This window comes from Chenopodium album, chromosome 7 (assembly GCF_948465745.1).
Source record: "Chenopodium album chromosome 7, dcCheAlbu1.1, whole genome shotgun sequence".
Classification (NCBI taxonomy): Eukaryota; Viridiplantae; Streptophyta; class Magnoliopsida; order Caryophyllales; family Amaranthaceae; genus Chenopodium; species Chenopodium album.
The window spans coordinates 71495321-71516919 of record NC_137840.1 but is presented as its reverse complement, the minus strand read 5'-3'; the positions used below and the strand labels follow the sequence as shown (position 1 = coordinate 71516919).

Below are 21599 nucleotides of genomic sequence, written 5' to 3'. Positions count from 1 at the left end.
ATTTATAATATACTTCATGTCCATTATCCACATAACTTAACACGAATTAAGGTTGTAACAAATTCAATGGCTATAATAATACGTAAGCCTAACAACTAAGATGACCCGTCTATAAGGAAAAAAAGAAAAAAAAGAAAAAAAAAAGACATATTAATAAGCTTTATACTATATAAATATTCTCTTCAAACTTTAGCTTATAAATACATCCATCCTCGTATATACTTATTCCTAGCAGCATCTTTAGCTGATAACACCTTCATTTTTCTCTTCTTCAAGCTAATACAGTTTATTATATTATACTGTTACCAAAATATTTTCTTTGTAAACAAAAATGGCGGATAATAATGAGAATGAATATCCAATAAAAACAGTGGTTTTATTGGTTATGGAGAATAGATCCTTTGATCACATGCTAGGATGGATGAAATCTCTCAACCCGGAAATCGACGGTTTAACGGGTCAGGAGTCTAACCCGTTAAACACTTCGGATCCCAACTCGGGTCATATCAAATTCGGAGATGGGTCTGTTTTTGTGGATCCAAACCCTGGTCATTCTTACCAAGATATCTATGAACAGGTAAACTATTTAATTTGCTACACTTTCTGTTGGGTTATTTTGTGTGACTTGTGTTTGTGGATGAGCTATCCTCGTCAGTTATACTTCGTAGCCTACTGTCATTAAAATGCGTGCCTACTTTTTCCGTTTTTTATTAGTCGCAACATTATGTCATTATATAAAAGGTTATACGAGTATTTCTCAATTTTTGCTTATAGATCATATATATAAATCTAGTAGTAATTTTATACAGGTACTCTGTACATAATGAATTGAATAGAATTCCTATCCTTGTTAATTATAGCTAAGTACTCAAATATATGTTTTGTTAGTATAGAACATGTCATAAAGGTAATTATACACCATTTTATTATTTACTTTGTACTAGCATATCTCAATAAATTTACGCGTAATATAATCCCATGTCTTGGATATGTCTTTTGTTAGTCATATTACTCATAAATATGACTTTTGAAGCATCTATATACTATTGCACATAATTTTTTTTTACCATAGATTTCTTCTTTGTCTTTGTTAAATTAATTTTTTAGCTGAGTACTTATTTTTTGTATTTTATTTGAGTATTTTATTCACCATGTCAGTTATTATACAGAGTACTTATTATTTTAAAATTCATAAGATAAGTATGTTTAATTAACATTTCTGACATATAGTTCCACCACAAATAATTGCCGGATATAATACTACTTATATTTATAACGATTAGTTTAATTAGTTTATTACTGATCATTGATTTCTTCAATGGACCTAACATCTACCTAAGAACTACATAATCAAAGATGAGTCAAAATTAAAATATTTAACTATTGCCTGAAAAAACCTGCCCCCTCCAAAGTGTATCCCATTTCCCACCTTAAAGGTCTAAACACTAAAGTTGATGTAGCGCATAGGTTATTAAGCTCACCAAACCTCACCATACTTAACCATAACACTTTCTCCGTTTCATATTAGTTGACGTTGTACTCTCTTCAGATACGCTTGCTAATGAATAGCTTTAAGTAATTATATCTGTAATTTATGTAAGTACAATAAAAAATTATATTCCATTCGTACAAAGTTGATATTTGAAAAATAGACATTGAGACATCAAACTAGACCCGCTTGACTTAATTTGCATAATTGGTGTGAAGAAAGCCAATCAATTTAAATTCAATTCAAGCATAACTTAATTTGAAATCATTATTAGTAATGAATGAATAAACAGAAATTGTCACCATTTACATATATAACTGATGAATGAACAGGTATATGGAGAACCATGGAGTCAAGAATCAGTGGACAAGAAGTTACCCCCAACAATGCAAGGATTTGCCCAAAATGCAAACCGGATCCAAAATGGCATGGCCGAAACCGTGATGAACGGGTTCAAACCCGAATTAGTACCGGTTTACAAAGAACTTGTAACCCAATTTGCTGTATGTGATAGGTGGTTTGCTTCAATGCCAGCATCCACACAACCAAATAGGTTGTATGTGCACTCAGCAACATCACATGGTTTAATAGGAAATGATAGCAAGAAATTGAATGCAGGGATGCCTCAAAAAACCATTTTCGATTCGTTACATGATGCTGGTCATAGTTTTGGTATTTACTATCAATCTGCACCATCCACTCTGTATTACAAGTAAGCCTAATCATATTATTTCCTTTTTTTTTTTTTGTTGATAGTTTCTAATAGCATATAAAAACTAATCCGGATCGACAATCTGATCATAAGCTTTAAACTTTTGGTTAAATTGATTTTCTTATCTGGTATCAGAGCTAGTGTGATAAGGTCACGTGTTTAATACATGTGTAGACATAGTATGACTTTAAAAAAATGTGTACAATTGTAGATAAACTTATATACATAGGGAATTTTTGGTGCAGGAACCTTAGGAAATTGAAATACGCGACAAAGTTTCATCCTTTTGATGTGACCTTCAAGCTCCACTGCAAGGAGGGGAAGCTACCAAATTATGTGGTGATCGAGCCAAGGTATTTTGACTTACTAGCATTGCCAGGAAATGATGATCATCCATCCCATGATGTGTCAACAGGTCAAAAATTCGTCAAGGAAGTTTATGAAGCGTTGAGGTCAAGTCCTCAATGGAATGAGATGTTGTTCATGGTTGTATACGATGAGCATGGCGGGTTTTATGATCATGTGCCTACCCCTGTTGAAGGTGTGCCTAACCCTGATGATCTTGTTGGTCCTGGTCCATATAATTTCAAGTTTGATCGCCTTGGTGTTCGTGTTCCTGCCATGTTCATCTCACCCTGGATTGAACCCGGAACAGGTACTAATACAGCTTATAATAGTGTTTAAAGTTGTTGTTAGACTTGTTACGCGTATATGACCAATTAATTTATTTTTACTGATTAAAACTTATTCTTACTGATTAAAATTTCGTAAATGGAATATGTAGTCCTGCATACTCCTTCAGGGCCGCAACCAACATCTCAGTACGAGCATTCCTCAATTCCAGCAACAATCAAGAAGTTTTTCAACTTGAAGGACTTTCTTACCAAACGAGATGCATGGGCAGGCACTTTCGAAGTTGTCTTAAACAGAACAACTCCAAGAACAGACTGTCCAGGTATACTTTTATGCAAATTAATTACTAATTAAGCTAGCTAGCTTAATTTTCATGTAACAAATATTATTAAATAGAGTAATTGATAAGCATGTTTTGTGCAGTTACACTGGCTGAGCCAATGAGACTACGAGACTTTGAGGCAAAGGAAGACAATAAACTATCAGATTTTCAAGAAGAATTGGTGCAGTTGACAGCAAGCTTAAAAGGAGACCATAAGGTGAAAGACGGTCCTTTGGATGGTATGACTGTTGCTCATGCTGCAGAGTATACCAGTGAGGCCTTCAAGGTCTTCATGGCAGAGTGCGCGAAAGCTAAGAAAAATGGCGCGGCTGAGGACTCTGTGGTGGTGGTTGAAGGCACTGAAGAAGAGATAATCACTAACAAAGACAGCCTCAAACCCAAAACTTTTTTCCAAAAGTTGTTCTCTTGTGCTGGTTGATGATAACATTATATGGATGGTACTTGTATTATTATTCAATAATAATCATCTTTTTATGTTTTTAAATGATGTAGTAGATAAACAATTGTATAATTTATTAAACATATTATGTTTGTAAATAGTTTGTGGAATGCATGTCCCATATCCTGGTTTGCTTTGTGATAGTAATTGAAGTGATGAGTTTTCTTAATTACTTAAATAAGTTATAAACTGTTGTGAAATTGTGAATCGTTTGATAAATAAATTTCTTGGTAATTAAATACAAATTATTCTCTTAACAATGATAAATCATTCAAAAGCAAGTTTTCATCCCTTCTTCAATTGAAAGATAAAGCTGTTAACTTTAAAATAAATAAATAAAAGAAGGTAAAATTGGTATAAATCACCTTTTTTGTCCAATTTTTTTTTGAAAAAAATCATCTTTTATGTTTTTTTTTACTAAACCACCTTTTAAATACCTAATTTTTTTTATTGCATCACCCTTATTTCAAGTTGAAGAAGCTGATTACTGTGTGATAACTTACCCGAGAGACTAAACGTAGCTAGAGCTGTCAATTCGGGTAAACGGGTCGGGTTTGGGTCATGTAAGAGTGGGTCGGGTCAACTCAAGTCGGGTCAATTCAGATTAATTCCATAACCTATGCGGGTCGGGTTTGGGTTGGGTCATGCTTGAGTTGGGTCACGTCGGGTCATACTTCTTATCGGGTTTGGGTCGGGTTTAGAACTGGTTAATAATAGGTCGGGTTACATTCAGGTCGGGTGAACAATAGGTTGGGTTTGATTCGGGTTTTCACGGGTTAAAAAGGGTTAGGGTAATTCTCGGGATCGGTTCAAGTTGATAATTTGAGGGTAAGAATCAGGTCGGGTCATTTTCAAGCCGGGTCATTCTCGGGTTCAAGTTGGGTTCGGTTCAAGTCAATAATTTGAGGGTTATAATCAGGTTGGGTCATTTCCAAGTCAGGGTCATTCTCGGATTCAAGTCGGGTTATGTTCAAGTCAATATAATTTGCAGGTTACAATCAGGTCGGGTCATATCCAAGTCACGTCATATTCAGGTTCAACTAACTATAAATAGATAATTATCATTTTTATCAAGCTAATTATTTCCTTTAATTATAATATATATGGCGATATTCTAGGGAACTATAGTCTATAATTTAGGAAGATAGTTATCTCCTTTGACCATACAACAAATATATACTATATTTAATTCTTAAATTTGAGGATGATGCTCCTTTCTATTATCGGCCTGGACCGACTTGGTCTCACAAGACCAAATGCTTTGATCAACAATAATAAGGTGGTCTAAATTGCATTTAAGGTGATTTGAAATCGGGTCAGGAACAATTTGGGTTGAATTTAGGTCTGGTCAATAACAAGTCGTGTTAATTTCGAGTCGGGTTAGTGACAGACCGGGTTGAATTTTTGGGTTGGGTAAGTAATAGGTATGGTAAAATTCAGGTCAGGTCAATAACAAGTCGGGTTGAATTTTGGTCAGGTCAATAACAAGTCGGGTTGATTTCGGGTCGGGTTTGTAACAGGTCGGGTTAAATTCGGGTCGGGTTAAGAACGGGTCGGGTTGAATTCAGGTCAGGTTAGTAACAAGTCGGGTTAAATTATGATTAAAACGGGTTAAAACGGGTTTGGGTAAATTTCGGTTAAAGTCGAGTTCAATGCAAGTTAATTAAATTGGGCATTGTAAACCGGTAAATCTGTGCAAGTTGTAAACTAGTAAATGGACCGTTTAAAAGAAAATTGAATGGTTCCACACACCAAATTGGACTCTCGGACGGTATTAGGGACTATGGTAAACATTTCGGCAATTTTTATTTCCGGGCGAAAAAAAGTAAAAAATTCCAAAATTGAAGACTAATATCCACGCTTTTTGAGAAATTTTAGAGGTTTCGGGGCCCGGTGTCGAAAAGTCTTGAAATTTAAGGGGATACATCTCGGGGTCATATAATACTGTTTGGAACCATATATAATCATTAATTGTTGTCATAAATGTTCGTGGTAGGCTTGAGTTAATGAAATCGTTGCAAGTTGTAAACCGATATAAATTGGTCGTTTAAAGGCAAATTGGATAGTTCCACCCACCCAATGGGACTCCCGGACGGTATTAGGGACAATGGTAAACATTTCGGCAATTTTTATTTCCAGGTGAAATAAAAGTGACAAATTTCAAAATTGAAGACTAATATCCACGCTTTTTGAGAAATTATGGAGCATTCGGCGCTCGACATCGAAAAGTCTTGAAATTCTAGAGGATACATATCGGGGTCATTTAATGCCGTTTGGAACCATATATGATCATTATATGTTGTCATAAATGTTCGTGGTAGGCTTGAGTTAATGAAATCGGTGCAAATTGTAAATCGTTAAATTGGTCGTTTAAAGGCAAATTGGATGGTTCCACCCAGCCAGGTGTACTCCCGAAGGATATTAGGGACCATGGTAAACATTATGACAATTTTTATTTCCAAGTGAATAAAAGTAAAACGGGTTAGGGTAATTCTCGGGTTCGAGTCGATTTCGGTTCAAGTCAATAATTTGCAGGTTAGAATCAGGTCGGGTCATTCTCTAGTTTGAGTCGGGTTCGGTTCAAGTCAATAATTTGCCGGTTATAATCAGTTGTTGTCATTTTCAAGTCGAGTCATTCTCGGGTTCAAGTCGGGTTCGGTTCAAGTCAATAATTTGCGGGTTATAATTAGATTGGGTCATTTCCAAGTCGGGTCATTCTCGGAGTCAAGTCGAGTTATGTTCAAGTCAATGATTTGCAGGTTACAATCAGGTCGTTTCATTTCCAAGTCAGGTCATATTCGGGTTCTACTAACTCTAAATAGATATTTATAATTTTTATCAAGCTAATTATTTCCTTTGACTATAATATATATGGCAATATACTAGGGAACTATAGTTTATAATTTAGGAAGATAATTTCTCCTTTGACCATACAACAAATATATACTATATTTAACTCTTAAATTTAAGGATGATGGTCCTTTCTTTTGCTGGTCTGGACCGACTTAGTCTCCCTAGACAAAATGCTTTGATAAACAATAATAAGGTTGTCTAAATTGCATTAAAGGTGATTTAAAATCGGGTCAGGAACAATTTGGGTTGAATTTAGGTCGGGTCAATAACAAGTCGTGTTGATTTTGAGTCGGGTTAGTAACAGATCGGGTTGAATTTTTGGGTCGGGTTAGTAATAGGTTTGGTAAAATTTTGGTCGGGTCAATAACAAGTCGGATTGAATTTGGGTCAGGTCAATAACAAGTCGGGTTGATTTCGGGTCGGGTTTGTAACAGGTTGGGTTAAATTCGGGTCGGGTTGAATTTAGGTCAAGTTAGTAACAAGTCGGGTTAAATTCGGGTTTTGACGGGTTAAAACGGGTTTGGGTCAATTTCGGTACAAGTCGGGTTCGGTTCAGGTCAATAATTTACGGGTTACATTCGGGTCGGGTCATCTCCAAGTCAGCTCATGTTCAGGTTCGGGTCTCACATACTCGGGTCAACTCGGATCGTCTAGGGTTGGTTCCAGGTCGGGTTAGGTTGGGTTTGGGTCACCATTTTTTCGGGTTCAGATTGGTCGGTTTATAATCCGGTTTGATTCGGTATTTCGGGCCGGGTCAACTTTTGATAGCTTTAAACGTAGCTGCCATTGACACGCATAACGATCATCGAATAGCGATGACATTATCTCTTGCTGCTTGCGCTAATGTCCCAATTTAGGGGTGAGCAAACCGTACCCGACCAAAATTTTAGAATCGGGACCCGAAATTGGTTGGTACCGGGTCCTAAAATTCAGAATTGGAATTGGAACCATTTCAACCGGGTCCTAAACTTTAGGTATTGGGAACCGCCGGGTACCGAGTCCCGGTTCCGGGTACCCACTTATGTACATAATTATTAAATTTTAATACCCATCTATATATGTACATAATTATTAAATTTAATACAAAATTAATACTTATTTTGACCCGGAATTGGTTGGTACCGGTTTCGGGTCCAAAAAATTGGGAATTGAAACCGGTTGCAACTGGTTCCTAAATTTATTACCCGGAATTGTAACCACCGGGTCCTAATCGGTTCCAGTTCCAATTTCGGGTACCCGGAATTTTTGTTTACCCCTAATTACCATCAAGGATCCAAGGTGCACCACCAAGACCTTTCCAAACTACTTTGATATCTTGCAAGAGGCTTGCCAGGCATTGAGTCACCAGGCTTTCATCACATTCTTTGTATAACTGCATTGTTTAAAGATATTAAATTAGGAAAATGCTATATATAGCCCTAAAAAGTTACACTTGAAAATCGTAAAAAGTTAAGAAATCATCAAAATATAAACACTAATTACACTGATTTACGCGTGTTTTTGTCATAAATTCCTAATTTTATATAATTTCCAAGAATGTATTTAATGCTTATATATAGCCCTTAGGGCTACATATAGCATTACCCATTAAATTACTATGTACTCGTATTTGATAAATCTATATCTACACCTAAAATTCTGCTTTATATAGCTCAAATCACTAGAATATATTTACTACATATAATTTTAATGATGTATAACATTGCTACATTTTTCCAAATTAACTTATAAATCACAAACAATAGTCAAATTAGAGTTTATTGGTAGAATTAAAATCTAAAGTGTAATGTGTAACTATTATTTTTACCATCTTCATTCTCAGGTGTACGAGTGCTTGTGAGTTTTAATCTTAATTTGCCCATATTTCAAGGGTACAATTTAATAGAACTTGTTATTGAAGTTAAGACACAGTTTTAAGAGAAGAACATTATAATGTGTACTATACAAAAATTACGGGGTACATAATAGCGTAGTAAGCTAGCTGTTACGTACATTGTGTGTATGTACACAGTTGGCAGGGAAAATTCAAGACTTTAAGTGTAGGAATCCTAGAACATGATATATAGAATAGTACTCCGTAGTGACTATAGTCATGGGCGGCCTTCATGGTATAGTGCGGCCCTCGTCATTATTAATTATAGATTCACCCCTACACGTTACAGTAGTTACTTGGTACGGAATATATGTCATTAATTTACTCGCATATTCTATGTGATGGTATACATTATACAATACAATTTATCATGCCTGAGTGTTAATACTTGTATAAGATGTCGAATATTCCAAATAAGTTGAATTTTTTTTGGGTATATACTTCATTGCTTCATAGTATAATGCATTAAAACAATAATTTTTTTTTTATTTTTTTTTAACATATAAAAATATAGAATTTTTAGATTAAGATAGACTATATTGTTCTTAAAATAATTGTTCTTTTTTTTTTTTTTTAAACATATAAAAATATGTTTTATGATATAATATACTCCGTACAATATTAGTAAAGATATATATTCTAAAGATCATTTTTTTTTAGAAGAAGCATATTAATTTTTATTTTTTTATTTTACAATTTTTACCATACATATGTAAATAATATGCGGTTAGTATATGTTTAAAAGTCAAGCTGTTGCAGTAAGGTGTACCATTTTAAGTTGAGCCACATTTTTAAGGTTGCAACCCCATACCCTTGTCATAGTTTATCAACACTAAAATATACGTCAATGTAACATAATAAGAAAATATGCACATAAAGAGCTAGCAATGCTTGGGCATTTGGCAACGTATAACTAAACAAGGAAGATAAGCTAAGCTAAGCTAAGACATCACAAACAAGCCCCCGCACCCACAACTAACTAACTTGATTGCTTATATTCTTTTACATATATTAACATATATACGCTACTCAACTTCATTACAAACACAACTTGAAACTTAGCCTTTACTAATTAAGAGATAGAGAGAAAATGGAAGGCGAATTAGCGATGTTTGAAGGTGAAAATGAGAGTAAAGGTTATCCAATTAAGACAATTGTGGTGTTGGTTCAAGAGAATAGATCATTTGATCATATGCTTGGTTGGATGAAGCTACTCAACCCTCATATTGACGGGGTCACGGGTCATGAGTCCGTTCCTTTGAATACTTCGGATCCGAATTCTGCCCGTATCAAATTTGGTGATGGCTCCGTTTATGTCGATCCTGACCCGGGTCACTCCATCCAAGACATCTATGAACAGGTATGGGTGAATTATAAGTTGTGACTATATAATTGTTAATGTAGGTTTCTAGTTTGATTGTATAGCTTTTTGATTAAGTGGGAAGAAAGAAAGTTTAAGGGGATATGTCATGCCATTTTTGGTATTAAAGTTGTACATGTGTTGATTTAGATGAAAATGTTGTTTAATTTGTTGTCTGTTGAAATGAGAGAAGCTAAAAGAAAAGAAAATTAAGATGCATAACACGTAAGTACAATTGTCTTGTATGTTTGACTTTACACAAATTGGAAATATGTCTAAGCTGAGGAGTTATAATCATGTAATGTTAGATTTAACCAAATTTAAATTACCTGTCAATGCACTTGTTATATAAGCATCATTGTACACCTTTTACATACGACCTGCACGGACATTAAAATGTACAGTGCAAACAAGATATACCTTATGTAATTTTGGATCTAAACAAATTTAAAGTCTTTACACTGTTAATGGTTGAACTTCTTCTCTGAAGGGTCCACTATGCACCCTTGTAAGATTAACAATTTGTTTTTTTCTACCCCGTAGTAGTGGACTAGTGGCGTAGTAATTTAAAGTAGTTTTGATGGTTAAGACTATAGGTTTATTAAGGCTTATGGTAGTTAGTTAGCCTAACTACTTTATGAAATGTTCCTTAAAATAAGAATTACAAAAAAAAAAAAAAAAAGACTTCCAACTCTGTTAGCCAATCATAATCATAGATTCATTATTAGGAAAGATATGATAATATCTTTACAATATATTATTTGGTTATGCAAGATATATTTTCTAGTTTATCTTAGGAAAAGATAATTAGTTTCCTAAGTTAGATAAGATTTGATCTTCCTTGTTACCCAAGGAGAACTCTTGTATAAATATGGATGTTGGTGGAATTATATGATCAAGAAATACAATTTTAATCCTTTTATATTCTCTCAATATTATCATGGTATCAGAGCCAGGTTGCTTCAATAATTTTTTTTTTAATCTTCTACCACCATGGCTAGCAATGACAGTCCACCGCCACCACCACCAGCAAAAATAGAACCTAACTCTCCCTTTTATCTCGGACCCCAAGACCGTCCGGGTGATTTTATTACCTCTCAAAGACTTAAACTTGATAATTTCAATGAGTGGTCTCACGCAATCTACATTGCATTGTCTTCGAGAAGGAAATTTGGCTTTCTCGATGGTACTATCACGAGCTATGCTCCACCTTGCACGAAAGATGATTGGGTCACGATACATTGTATGCTCGTGTCATGGCTTATGAAAACAACCGACCCGGAGGTTCGTTCTATGCTATCGAATTATGACAATGCCAAAAAGTTGTGGGATGATTTGCAAGAACGGTTTGGCATCGTTAATGGCCCTCGCATTCAACAACTAAAATCAGAAATTAGCCGTTGTGAGCAGCCCAAATCGATGCCAGTTGCGGTGTACTTTAGCCTAGAGTAGGTGATGTGACTTCGAAGTAAGTGAAACAGACCAACAGAAGTTGATATATTGTTAAGGTTAATCTAGGGTTAAATTTTATTCAGAAATTTCGGAAAGGTTAATCTTCTTTAACGAAAAAAAATTGAATTGATGAATTTTAAAACCAACAATCCTGTTTTTGGAAAAAGTATGAGTCTATTTATTTGACAACTGGTTATCCAATGCGCGATTTTATTTAACTTTTTTTTTAAATATAACTAATATCTGGTCTAATCGTCGAATATGTATATAGATAGTAGTATAATATTTTACAATTAATAAACTTTAGGCTCATTGATAGTATAGAACGGCTTTTTGACATTTTAGAAAACCAATGTTTAGATTTTTGGAGAGCCATGGAGCCAAGAATCAGCACAAAAGAAGGAACCCCCAAAAATGCAAGGATTTGCACAGAATGCAAATCGGATCAAACCCGGAATGGATGAAGCCGTGATGAATGGGTTCAAACCCGAACTTTTACCAGTTTACAAGGAGCTGGTAAGCCAATTCGCGGTTTGTGATAGGTGGTTCGCTTCAATCCCTGCCTCCACACAACCAAATAGGCAGTACATCCACTCAGCCACATCTCATGGCTTAACAAGCAATGACAGCAAAAAGCTCAAGGCAGGAATGCCTCAAAAGACCATATTTGATTCTTTACACGAGGCTGGTCATAGTTTCGGTATTTATTATCAACTCCCTCCGGCCACTCTTTACTACAGGTAAGTAAGTAACCATAACTATTACGAGTAACACACATAGAAAATACATTTAATTGTTCATTAACGTCCTTTAACGTGACAAGACTGATAACTTATTATTGGTCGAGACCATGGACTAACAATGCAACATACTTGTACATATTTATGTGTGATTCAGGAACCTAAGAAAATTGAAGTACATACCAAAATTTCACCAATTCGATGTCACATTCAAGAGACATTGCAAGGAAGGAAAGCTACCAAACTATGTGGTAATAGAACAAAGATACTTAGACTTAAAGTTATTGCCAGGGAACGATGATCATCCATCCCATGACGTCTCAATAGGTCAAAAATTCGTCAAAGAAGTTTATGAAGCATTAAGATCTAGTCCTCAATGGAATGAAATGTTGTTCATAATAACATATGATGAGCATGGTGGTTTCTTTGACCATGTTCCCACCCCTGTAGAAGGTGTTCCTAGCCCTGATGGTATCGACGGTCCAGCTCCGTATAATTTTAAGTTTGATCGTCTTGGTGTTCGGGTTCCTACCATTTTCATATCCCCTTGGATCCAACCCGGAACAGGTACGTACTACTAGTCCACTATTTTTTTGGAAATTGTACCGTGTACCCTTGAGATTTTGAAAAATGCACCGTGTACCCTTGAAAATTTTCAAATGCACCATTTACGTACCTTTGAGGTTTGTATAAAAATGAACCACATACCCTGATCGTCTTACAAATGCACATATCATTGACTTATCAAATTATAATTATGCCCACACACTGACTCATTTTTAGTAGTTTATATTTATAGAGTAAAACTGCCTAAAAACATAAATTACATCAAAATTTGAACTTTATCGATCATTCTAAAACCTAAACTTTAAAGTTTTAGAATTTGATTTATCAATTAAGTTTACTTGATAATTAAATGGTTTAGCATAATACTAGCATTACACTGTAACAATTTAATAAAATTTGATGCTTATAGCCATTTGAAATTTTTCAAGGGTACATGGTGCATTTTTTAAAACCTTGAGAGTACAATTTTCCTTTTTTTTTTAATCCTTTTGCCAGATGTGTTATGTTTTTTCTTTGTGAAAAGGGTTTCCTAATATAATATTTCATATTGTTTTTATGATTCTTGGTAAGGTAATAACATAACTTGTGTGAAAATGGGAAATTAAAATGCAGTGATACATGCTCCTAAAGGACCACAACCAACATCCCAATTTGAGCACTCCTCAATTCCAGCAACAGTTAAGAAGATTTTCAACTTGAAAGACTTCCTTACAAAACGCGATGCATGGGCCGGGACTTTCGAAGTTGTCTTAAACCGAACCACCCCTAGATCTGACTGCCCAGGTACTAATTACTTTCGTAATTAGTGCTAATGTGCCAATGTGGTGCAACCGTTGTATAGAGTACCTTCTGAGAGTACATGTATGAACTAATTCCTCGACGTGCTTATTGCAGTTACAATGCCTGAGCCGGTGAGACTAAGAGACTTTGAGGCAAGAGAACAAAAGAAGTTATCAGACTTTCAAGGAGAAATGGTACAACTAGCAGCATGCTTAAAAGGAGACCATAAAAAAGACACTTATCCAAACAAACTAGTTGAGGAAATGAATGTTGCTCATGCTGCTGACTATTGCAACGAAGCCTTGAAGGTTTTTTTACAAGAATGTGAGAAAGCAAGGCTTGATGGAGTCGATGATGACACGGTCATTGACATCGGAGACAATGAAGAACAAGGCATACATATTAAGGAGAAGGATGAAAATTCGCTTGTTCATAAGGTTTTTTCATGCTTGGCTTGCAACAACAATTAAAGGAACTTCTTTAAAGGAAATCTTCATGTAATAATGTTTTACTAATTTGGATGTTTTTTATTTGAGTGTTTCCTAACAACTTTTACACCGCATATAATGTTAGCGTTATGACTTTTTATTTTAATCAAACAATATAAACACATATGCCGAAGATCTTATGAGAGTAAAGTTGCGTGCATCTATCCATTCATTTTCTTTTATCCAACGTGACGGATTTTGGAGGCAAACAAGATAAATTTGATGCTGAAATTTATTTTTAAAAAAAATAAAAAAATTTAAGTATAATTAATTTCCCTCACCACGGTTTACTCCTTTTGTCAATTACTTGTTCTCTAGGTGATTTTAGTAATAAGAATGTGGTATTGTGGTTAACTACACTCCAACTTACACAATAAATTAGACTTCTGTGAAAATCAAAAAACGTGAAAAAATGAAACTAAATTATGTAAAATGCTACTACTAAATTGTTTTTGTGAATATAGCCACTAAAATAGAACAATTGATGTTACCAACTTACCTCTTAAAATGATCCAAGTGTTAAAAAATGATAATGACTAAAATGAAGAGTATCCTTCCACACTTTCTTGCCTAATTAGTGTATTTAATCATTGCACGCTAAATCTAGGGAATATGCTAGAGGAACGTACAACTATACAAGTATATTTTCTAGGTGTTACTTCAGCCTTTCTTTGAATTTTATGCCTACTATTATTATTATTATTATTATTATTATTATTATTATTATACAATGGTTAAATCATGTTAACGGCCTTTTAATATTGAAAGATAATGGAATTTTTTTTAAATTTGAGTATTATCTAATCAGTTATGCCAATTTAGTTATCAAGCTACGCTAAAAGATAATTCCTCGAGAGACATAAAAGTTTAAATCTCATGATATATATTGTACGTAGTAGGATCTGTTCTGTTTACCTTATTTTCACTATTTAAGTTCAATAAGCTCTGATAAGTTCAGTTCAGGAAAAATAAGTTTGATAAAGATTACTCAAGTATAAATTAGTACTAAAAATAAGTTCTAATAAGTTAAATAAGTGAAAATCAGGTGAATAGGACACACCTAAATTAAGTTCAAGACCGGTTGACAATAGCTAATCACTCCTCGAGTGATCGTATGAAAGGCTGTCCAACTTAAACGTTTTGCACAAGTTAGGCTGTCCATTCTCACAATCGTCGATTAACAACCAACTAAAGCCTCAAAACATGCATCTCTCTTTTCCGTTAAGCAGCTGAAAACTTTGCAGCATATGGATCCCATACTATAGTTGTCTTTGCCTACGAAATGCAGTTAAGGCGGGTGCAACAAGATTGTTTATTTTTTACAAACTACAACAGAATTCAACCAAAAAAGAAACAATAATATTGGAGTATTCATGTATATTATTGTTATTTATTAATGTACCATACTATATACTCCATATTGTTATGTATATTTTGGTACGCAAGCTAACAATTTTCAGAAAATATATAATTGTACAAATTTACAAATACACTCAATTTATTACGTCAAGTCCCATAAGAAATCAAATTTAAGCACGTACCTTCATTAACAAGCTAAGCTAAGCTAAGCTAAGCTAGACAATCAGCCAATCACTCCTCTTTATAAACTCTTCCCTTTTTTTCTTTTCTTTCCCTTGACACATTAACAACATTACTCATAGAAAAGGAGAAAAAAAGGAGTGATTCAACTTTGTTAGAGTTACTTTTAAGGTATGGGTAGTGATCAAAATAGCGGCGGGAGTAGTATGTATCCGATTAAGACCGTGGTGGTGTTGGTGCAAGAGAATAGGTCATTTGACCACATGCTCGGGTGGATGAAGGGGATCAACCCTGAAATAAATGGTGTCACGGGTCAGGAGTCGAACCCCTTGGACACATCGGATCCTAACTCTAAAAGGTTCGAGTTTGGGGATGGGTCTGTGTACGTCGACCCTGACCCTGGTCACTCCATCCAAGACATTTACGAACAGGTAAACTTCATTGGTCACTACTCACAACAAAAAAACTAGCATGTTTTAATTTTAGGCTAGAAATCTCCAAGATGAGGTCTAAAAGACTTGAACCTAATCAATATTTTTACAAGCCAAAATAAAGTGAAGTTGCTGTTATTAAAAGAATTATGTAATGAGCAGGTATTTGGTGAGCAGTGGAGCAAAGAATCAGCAGAGAAGAGGAAGGCCCCAACAATGCAAGGATTTGCACAGAATGCAAACAGGCTCCAGAGTGGGATGGAGGATGCCGTGATGAACGGATTCAAGCCGGATCGTGTACCTGTTTACAAGGAGTTAGTGACACAGTTTGCAGTTTGTGATAGGTGGTTTGCATCAGTCCCTGCATCCACACAGCCGAATAGGCTGTACGTGCACTCAGCAACTTCACACGGTTTAACAAGTAATGATACAGGGAAGCTCATTGCAGGGTTGCCTCAGAAGACCATATTCGAGTCCCTAGATGAGGCTGGTCTCTCTTTCGGTATCTACTTTCAGTACCCTCCTTCCACCTTGTTCTACAGGTATATAGCCATCAGAAAATCAGAATTTAAGCAAATCTTTTGTCACATTAGTATAAACATTTCTTCTCTGTTATTGGCAGGAATCTTAGGAGGCTGAAATATGTGCCACATTTTCACCAATTTGATCTAGAATTCAAGAAGCATTGCAAGGAAGGGAAGCTACCAAATTATGTGGTGATTGAACAAAGATATTTCGACTTGCTAGCAGTGCCAGGAAATGATGATCATCCCTCTCATGATGTTTCAGTGGGTCAAAAATTCATCAAGGAAGTTTATGAAGCATTGAGATCAAGTCCTCAGTGGAACGAAATGTTGTTTATAATCACATATGACGAGCATGGTGGCTTCTATGATCATGTTCCCACCCCCGTGGAAGGGGTTCCTAGCCCTGATGGCATTGTTGGTCCTGAACCATATAGCTTTGGATTTGATCGTCTCGGTGTTAGGGTTCCAACTATCATGATCTCTCCCTGGATTGAACCTGGAACAGGTACTTAATATTTTGAATTTTTTTTTATTTTTTGCTCTGTTCGACGATATTCTTGACTAATATAAGTCGGGAAATGCAGTGTTACATGGACCTTCAGGGCCACATCCTACATCAGAATATGAACATTCTTCAATTCCTGCAACTGTCAAGAAGATCTTCAACCTGAAAGAGTTTTTAACTAAACGCGATTCATGGGCTGGCACTTTTGAAGGTGTAGTTAGCAGAAAAACTCCAAGAACTGATTGCCCAGGTAAATTATTCTAAAAAAACAACCGTAAAAGTTGATATATGTTTAATTATTGAACACCCACAAGTAAACAAATTCGGAAAAGTTCAGGTACACCTAGAAAATAACAGGTGAAGAGAATCAAGCTTAACTATTAGAAAGGATTACTCCTAAGAAAATGTGCTAAATCATCAAAGTTTTAGTAAGAAAAAAAATCATTGAATTTCTTAGACTATATTGGATAAATGCAGAGACTTTGCCGGAGCCAGTTAAATTGAGAGCAACTTCAGCGTTGGAAGACAAGCAATTGTCTGATTTCCAAGCAGAGTTGGTGCAAATGGCAGCTTGCTTAAAAGGCGATCACAAGAAAGACACCTACCCAGATGCTTTAGTTGAGAATATGACAGTTAAAGAAGCAGCTGAATATGTGCAAGAAGCATGGGAGATTTTCTTGCACGAGTGTGATGAAGCCAGGAAGCGAGGAGCAGATGAATCCACGATCATTGATGTGGGTTCATCTAAGAACACTCGCAGATCACTGAAAAGCAAGATACTGTCTTGCTTAGCTTGTAACAACTAAACTTTTCTGGCCTCAGAATTCTTTCTACTACATGCCAGATGAATTTGGAGGACAAAACTGGAGAATCAGTGAATTGATATTCTTTGCTATGTAAAATTACTTATATATATACTTTTCCGTGTATTAATAGTTCATTATGATGAAGATTTCACTTGTAACTGTATAGTACTCAAGCATTTTACAGCAAAACAATCTTCATACTAGAAGCATTTTATAAGAACTCAATTAACGATACCAAATTTTCAACATTCAATCATCAAATACAAATGTTATAAGCACAACTAATTAGAGTGATCAAGCATGGCCTAGTCTGATTCAATCAGGGTCAAACCCAATTGGCACAATTTATGGGTTATCATGGGCTACAGGCCCGTCTAAAAGCACCTTCAAAATTAGCCCAATCAATTGGCCCAATTAACCAACATGGGTTAAAATTTCAGCCCAAAGTGTGGCCCATACCGACACATCCGACCAAATCGAGTCAACTTTATAAGCCCAGGTATAGAGCATGATGAGATCCATAACAGACGCATTCATTTACGCAGCATGTGTGTGCATAGACAGCGAAAGCAAAAGATCAAGACAGTTTAAAAGAGGAAACAGAGTTGTATTGAAAAAGACAGAAACAGAAACTGCTTTTTCATTACTATAATAATGCATTCATTAGACAAATCAAAGAATTTTTTATTGGACAGTCAAAAGAAAATGATTATAGTTACTTCAACAGAGATTCCTGAATCAAGTATGAAACAGCTGTGGTTACAAGTTACAACCCCCTCAACTCCATCCAATATCCAGAAAAGTAAAAGAACGTCGAAAAGAAAAACAAAATCATGTTGAATAACTAAATAAAGGAACAAAAAATAAATGTGAAATTGCCAACAAGAGATATGAACTATGACAAGGAAGTATCCCACCGACACTCAGTGGGTTGAAACATGGGGTCTTTAAGATGCCCCACTAAAGAAGAACAAAAAAAAAATTGACATTTTTTGTAACAAAATCAACAAATTAATAACTTAATTGCCAACCTTTAATGTAAACTATGATTTGATCTGTATACTAAATCACAATAGATTAATTTAAAACTTTGAGAATCAGATGGTACCATAAACTCAATCACGGTTGTTGCTGAGCATCCATGTAACCGGCATCAACAAGCACCTTTTCCCTCTTTGCTGTTTCTACGTCCTCATCAACCATCATTTTCACTAGTTGCTGGAACCCGACCTTAGGCTTCCAGCCGAGGACTTTCTTTGCCTTGCTGGCATCGCCCTTCAGATTGTCGACCTCAGATGGCCTAAAGTACCTCTTGTCGATCACAACGTGATCCCGCCAGTTCAATCCTACGTACCCGAATGCAGCTTCCAAGAACTCCTCAACACTGTGAGATTCCTCGGTAGCCACCACATAGTCATCGGGCTTTTCCTGTTGAAGCATCATCCACATTGCTTCAACATAGTCTCCTGCAAATCCCCAGTCCCTTGAGGCTTGCAAATTACCCAGGAAAAGCTTGCTCTGAAGCCCAATCTTGATTCTGCCAACAGCACGTGTGATCTTACGAGTCACAAAGTTCTCTCCCCTTCGTGGTGATTCATGGTTGAATAAAATGCCGTTGCAAGCAAAAATACCTATTAAACAAAACAATTAACAAAGTTATTCACCATTACTAAGAACTGCCACAGTGAAGAGTAGCCACAAGCACTTCAATAGTGCAAGGAGCATCAAATTGAAACAATCAGCCCATCACCAAGGTCATCTCAATAGAATACAAGTAATAGTTTTCAAGTATACAAACTATAATTTGATAAACCAGGACTATATGCTCAAGAAAGCAAAAAATGATGTATCTTACATATTTCTTGTACACCAAACACTCGATAACACATTAAATTGATCTTTTTTCTTTCATGCTCCAAGAATTGGAGATCAATTAAATTAATTTAGATCAATGATCGATTCTCCAGTAATCTGTAGGATCCATTGATCAAATGGAACAAGAACCAGATCTTGCAAAAATGCACAAAACACGTTTCCATTTCCTACATTTTAATATAATAGATCATGAAGCATGTTTATAAAGTCCTAATCATGTTTATAAAGTTCTAACCATGATCCTACAATTTTTAAAGTTCTCTCCCCTTCGTGGTGATTCATGATTGAATAAAATGCCGTTGCAAGCAAAATACCTATGAAAGGAACAAGTAAAAAGGTTCATTCGCCATCTCTAAGAGCTGCCACTATGAAGAGTAGCCATGTGCACTTCATTAGTACAAGGAGCGTCATATAGAAAGTAACCCATTACCTAGGTCATCTTAATAGAATTCAAGTACAAATTTTCAAACATACAACCTATGATTTGAACAGGACTATTAGCCCGAGAACTAGAGAAGACAAATATGATGCATCTTACATATTCTAGTACACCAAACACTCGATAATATATTAAGTTGATCTTCTTTTTCTATCATAATCCAAGAATTGGATATCAATTAGATGAATTCAGATCAATGATAGACTGTCAAGGAATCTAAAGGATACGTTGACTAAAAGGAACAAAAAAACAAGATCTTGCTCAAATGTACAAAAAAACATTTTCATTTCCACATTTTAAATAATAAATCATGAAGCATGTTTGTAAAGTTCTAATCATGAAACTCAAAATCAATGGCAAAAAGTAACAAGATAACCCTAACATCACAGAAACAATGCAGTTGAGAGATCAATCATCAAAAGCAAAAGAATTTGAGTACAGTATCCACTCATATCGAATTATTAAAACACAAACAATAATGCCTCAACACAGATAAAACACCGAGAAACCACATTGATCCTCAATTCTATCCACTAAATCCATTTACCATTACTACTACCAAAGACCTCAGATCAAATCTTGTTTACAACATTGTCGTTAATGGAAGCTAATCCCTCAACCTAAATAGTAGCTACGCTAGAAACAAATAGACCCCAATTCCTCCCACCATTTCCATTGACCAACACTACACAAGTCATCAAATCAATTCCTGTCACCTACATTGTCTTTTATAGCTCTCTAAACAGCACAAAAACTAAAGCCTCAACCCAAACAGCACCTAGAACCCAAATGATCCCCAATTCTTCCTACCATTTCCATTGACCATTATTACCCAGGACCTCGGATCAAATCTCGTCTACAACATTGCCTTCTACAATTTTCCACGGACAATTAAACATCCATTTCCATTTCTCTAACATTACTTCCTCCTAAAATGTCATCAATTTTAATCAATCAAACAAAATGTCATCAATTTTAATCAATCAAACAAAATGCCATCAATTCTTAATCAATCAATCAAATAAACAAAAAGCTCATTAATTCAAAAAACCCAGAAAAACCCACAAACAAAATTCCAAAATTCATCAAAAAAAGTTTAAAAAATTACCATAAGCTTCACGGTAATTGACAGTGTACCAATGAGCAGCACACTTAGCAACAGCATACGGCGACCTCGGATGAAACGGGGTATCCTCCGCCTGAGGCGGCGGCGTAGATCCGAACATCTCCGACGACCCGGCTTGATAATACTTAATATGGGTCCGACCCGTTTCAGCAATATGAGATCTAACAGCTTCAAGCAATCGAAGCGTACCAGTAGCAACAACATCAGCAGTATAATCAGGGATCTCAAAAGAAACAGCAACATGAGATTGAGCAGCAAGATTGTAAACTTCATCAGGTGCAATTGTATCGATCCAACGACGAAGAGAAGAGGCGTCGGTGAGATCGGCGTAGTGCAATTTCATCCTAGCTTTGTTGGCATTGTGTGGGTCGATGTAGATGTGATTGATTCTTTGGGTGTTGAAGTTTGAAGATCGTCGGATTAATCCGTGGACTTCGTACCCTTTTGAGAGGAGGAATTCGGTCAGGTAAGATCCGTCTTGGCCGGTGATTCCGGTGATTAGGGCAACTTTGATTTTGGGTTCGGAGTTTTGGGGGGTTTCAGTAGGTTCCGCCATTGTTGGAGCTTGTTGAAGGTGATGGAAATGGCGGGGTTAGGGAGGAGATAGAGAGAGAGAAGAGAG

General features: G+C 35.6%; 4 protein-coding genes across 4 annotated transcripts; 3 read left to right on the top strand and 1 right to left on the bottom strand.

Moving 5' to 3' along the window:
* The first annotated feature begins 216 nt into the window (after positions 1-216).
* Positions 217-3757, top strand: LOC145638365 (non-specific phospholipase C3-like). Its single transcript, XM_081689331.1, has 5 exons — positions 217-577; positions 1822-2201; positions 2447-2856; positions 2986-3156; positions 3258-3757. Exons 1-5 carry the CDS (start codon positions 332-334, stop codon positions 3593-3595), a joined length of 1545 nt encoding a protein of 514 aa, XP_081545457.1. The 5' UTR covers positions 217-331; the 3' UTR covers positions 3596-3757.
* A 5641-nt stretch (positions 3758-9398) lies between these two features.
* Positions 9399-13711, top strand: LOC145638364 (non-specific phospholipase C4-like). The gene is made up of 5 exons (XM_081689330.1): positions 9399-9702; positions 11515-11894; positions 12052-12461; positions 13074-13244; positions 13356-13711. Exons 1-5 carry the CDS (start codon positions 9433-9435, stop codon positions 13709-13711), a joined length of 1587 nt encoding a protein of 528 aa, XP_081545456.1. The 5' UTR covers positions 9399-9432.
* A 1678-nt stretch (positions 13712-15389) lies between these two features.
* LOC145638363 (non-specific phospholipase C4-like) lies at positions 15390-17681 on the top strand. Its single transcript, XM_081689329.1, has 5 exons — positions 15390-15699; positions 15862-16241; positions 16322-16731; positions 16811-16981; positions 17209-17681. Exons 1-5 carry the CDS (start codon positions 15442-15444, stop codon positions 17535-17537), a joined length of 1548 nt encoding a protein of 515 aa, XP_081545455.1. The 5' UTR covers positions 15390-15441; the 3' UTR covers positions 17538-17681.
* Positions 17682-18200: 519 nt separating this feature from the next.
* Positions 18201-21599, bottom strand: LOC145638362 (GDP-mannose 4,6 dehydratase 2). Its single transcript, XM_081689328.1, has 2 exons — positions 20960-21599; positions 18201-19168 (listed from the first exon to the last, which is right to left on the bottom strand). Exons 1-2 carry the CDS (start codon positions 21531-21533, stop codon positions 18657-18659), a joined length of 1086 nt encoding a protein of 361 aa, XP_081545454.1. The 5' UTR covers positions 21534-21599; the 3' UTR covers positions 18201-18656.

Bases quoted from the DNA above. Each gene is read 5' to 3' on its own strand.
- LOC145638365 (XM_081689331.1), top strand. From the start codon at position 332: ATGGCGGATAATAATGAGAATGAATATCCAATAAAAACAGTGGTTTTA. The intron at 2,202-2,446 runs GTAAGCCTAATC...TTTTTGGTGCAG, and splicing joins CCATCCACTCTGTATTACAA to GAACCTTAGGAAATTGAAAT. The intron at 3,157-3,257 runs GTATACTTTTAT...TGTTTTGTGCAG, and splicing joins TCCAAGAACAGACTGTCCAG to TTACACTGGCTGAGCCAATG.
- LOC145638364 (XM_081689330.1), top strand. From the start codon at position 9,433: ATGGAAGGCGAATTAGCGATGTTTGAAGGTGAAAATGAGAGTAAAGGT. The intron at 9,703-11,514 runs GTATGGGTGAAT...ACCAATGTTTAG, and splicing joins TCCAAGACATCTATGAACAG to ATTTTTGGAGAGCCATGGAG. The intron at 13,245-13,355 runs GTACTAATTACT...TGCTTATTGCAG, and splicing joins CCCTAGATCTGACTGCCCAG to TTACAATGCCTGAGCCGGTG.
- LOC145638363 (XM_081689329.1), top strand. From the start codon at position 15,442: ATGGGTAGTGATCAAAATAGCGGCGGGAGTAGTATGTATCCGATTAAG. The intron at 16,242-16,321 runs GTATATAGCCAT...TGTTATTGGCAG, and splicing joins CCTTCCACCTTGTTCTACAG to GAATCTTAGGAGGCTGAAAT. The intron at 16,732-16,810 runs GTACTTAATATT...CGGGAAATGCAG, and splicing joins CTGGATTGAACCTGGAACAG to TGTTACATGGACCTTCAGGG.
- LOC145638362 (XM_081689328.1), bottom strand. From the start codon at position 21,533: ATGGCGGAACCTACTGAAACCCCCCAAAACTCCGAACCCAAAATCAAA. The intron at 19,169-20,959 runs GTAATTTTTTAA...TTTGTTTAATAG, and splicing joins CAATTACCGTGAAGCTTATG to GTATTTTTGCTTGCAACGGC.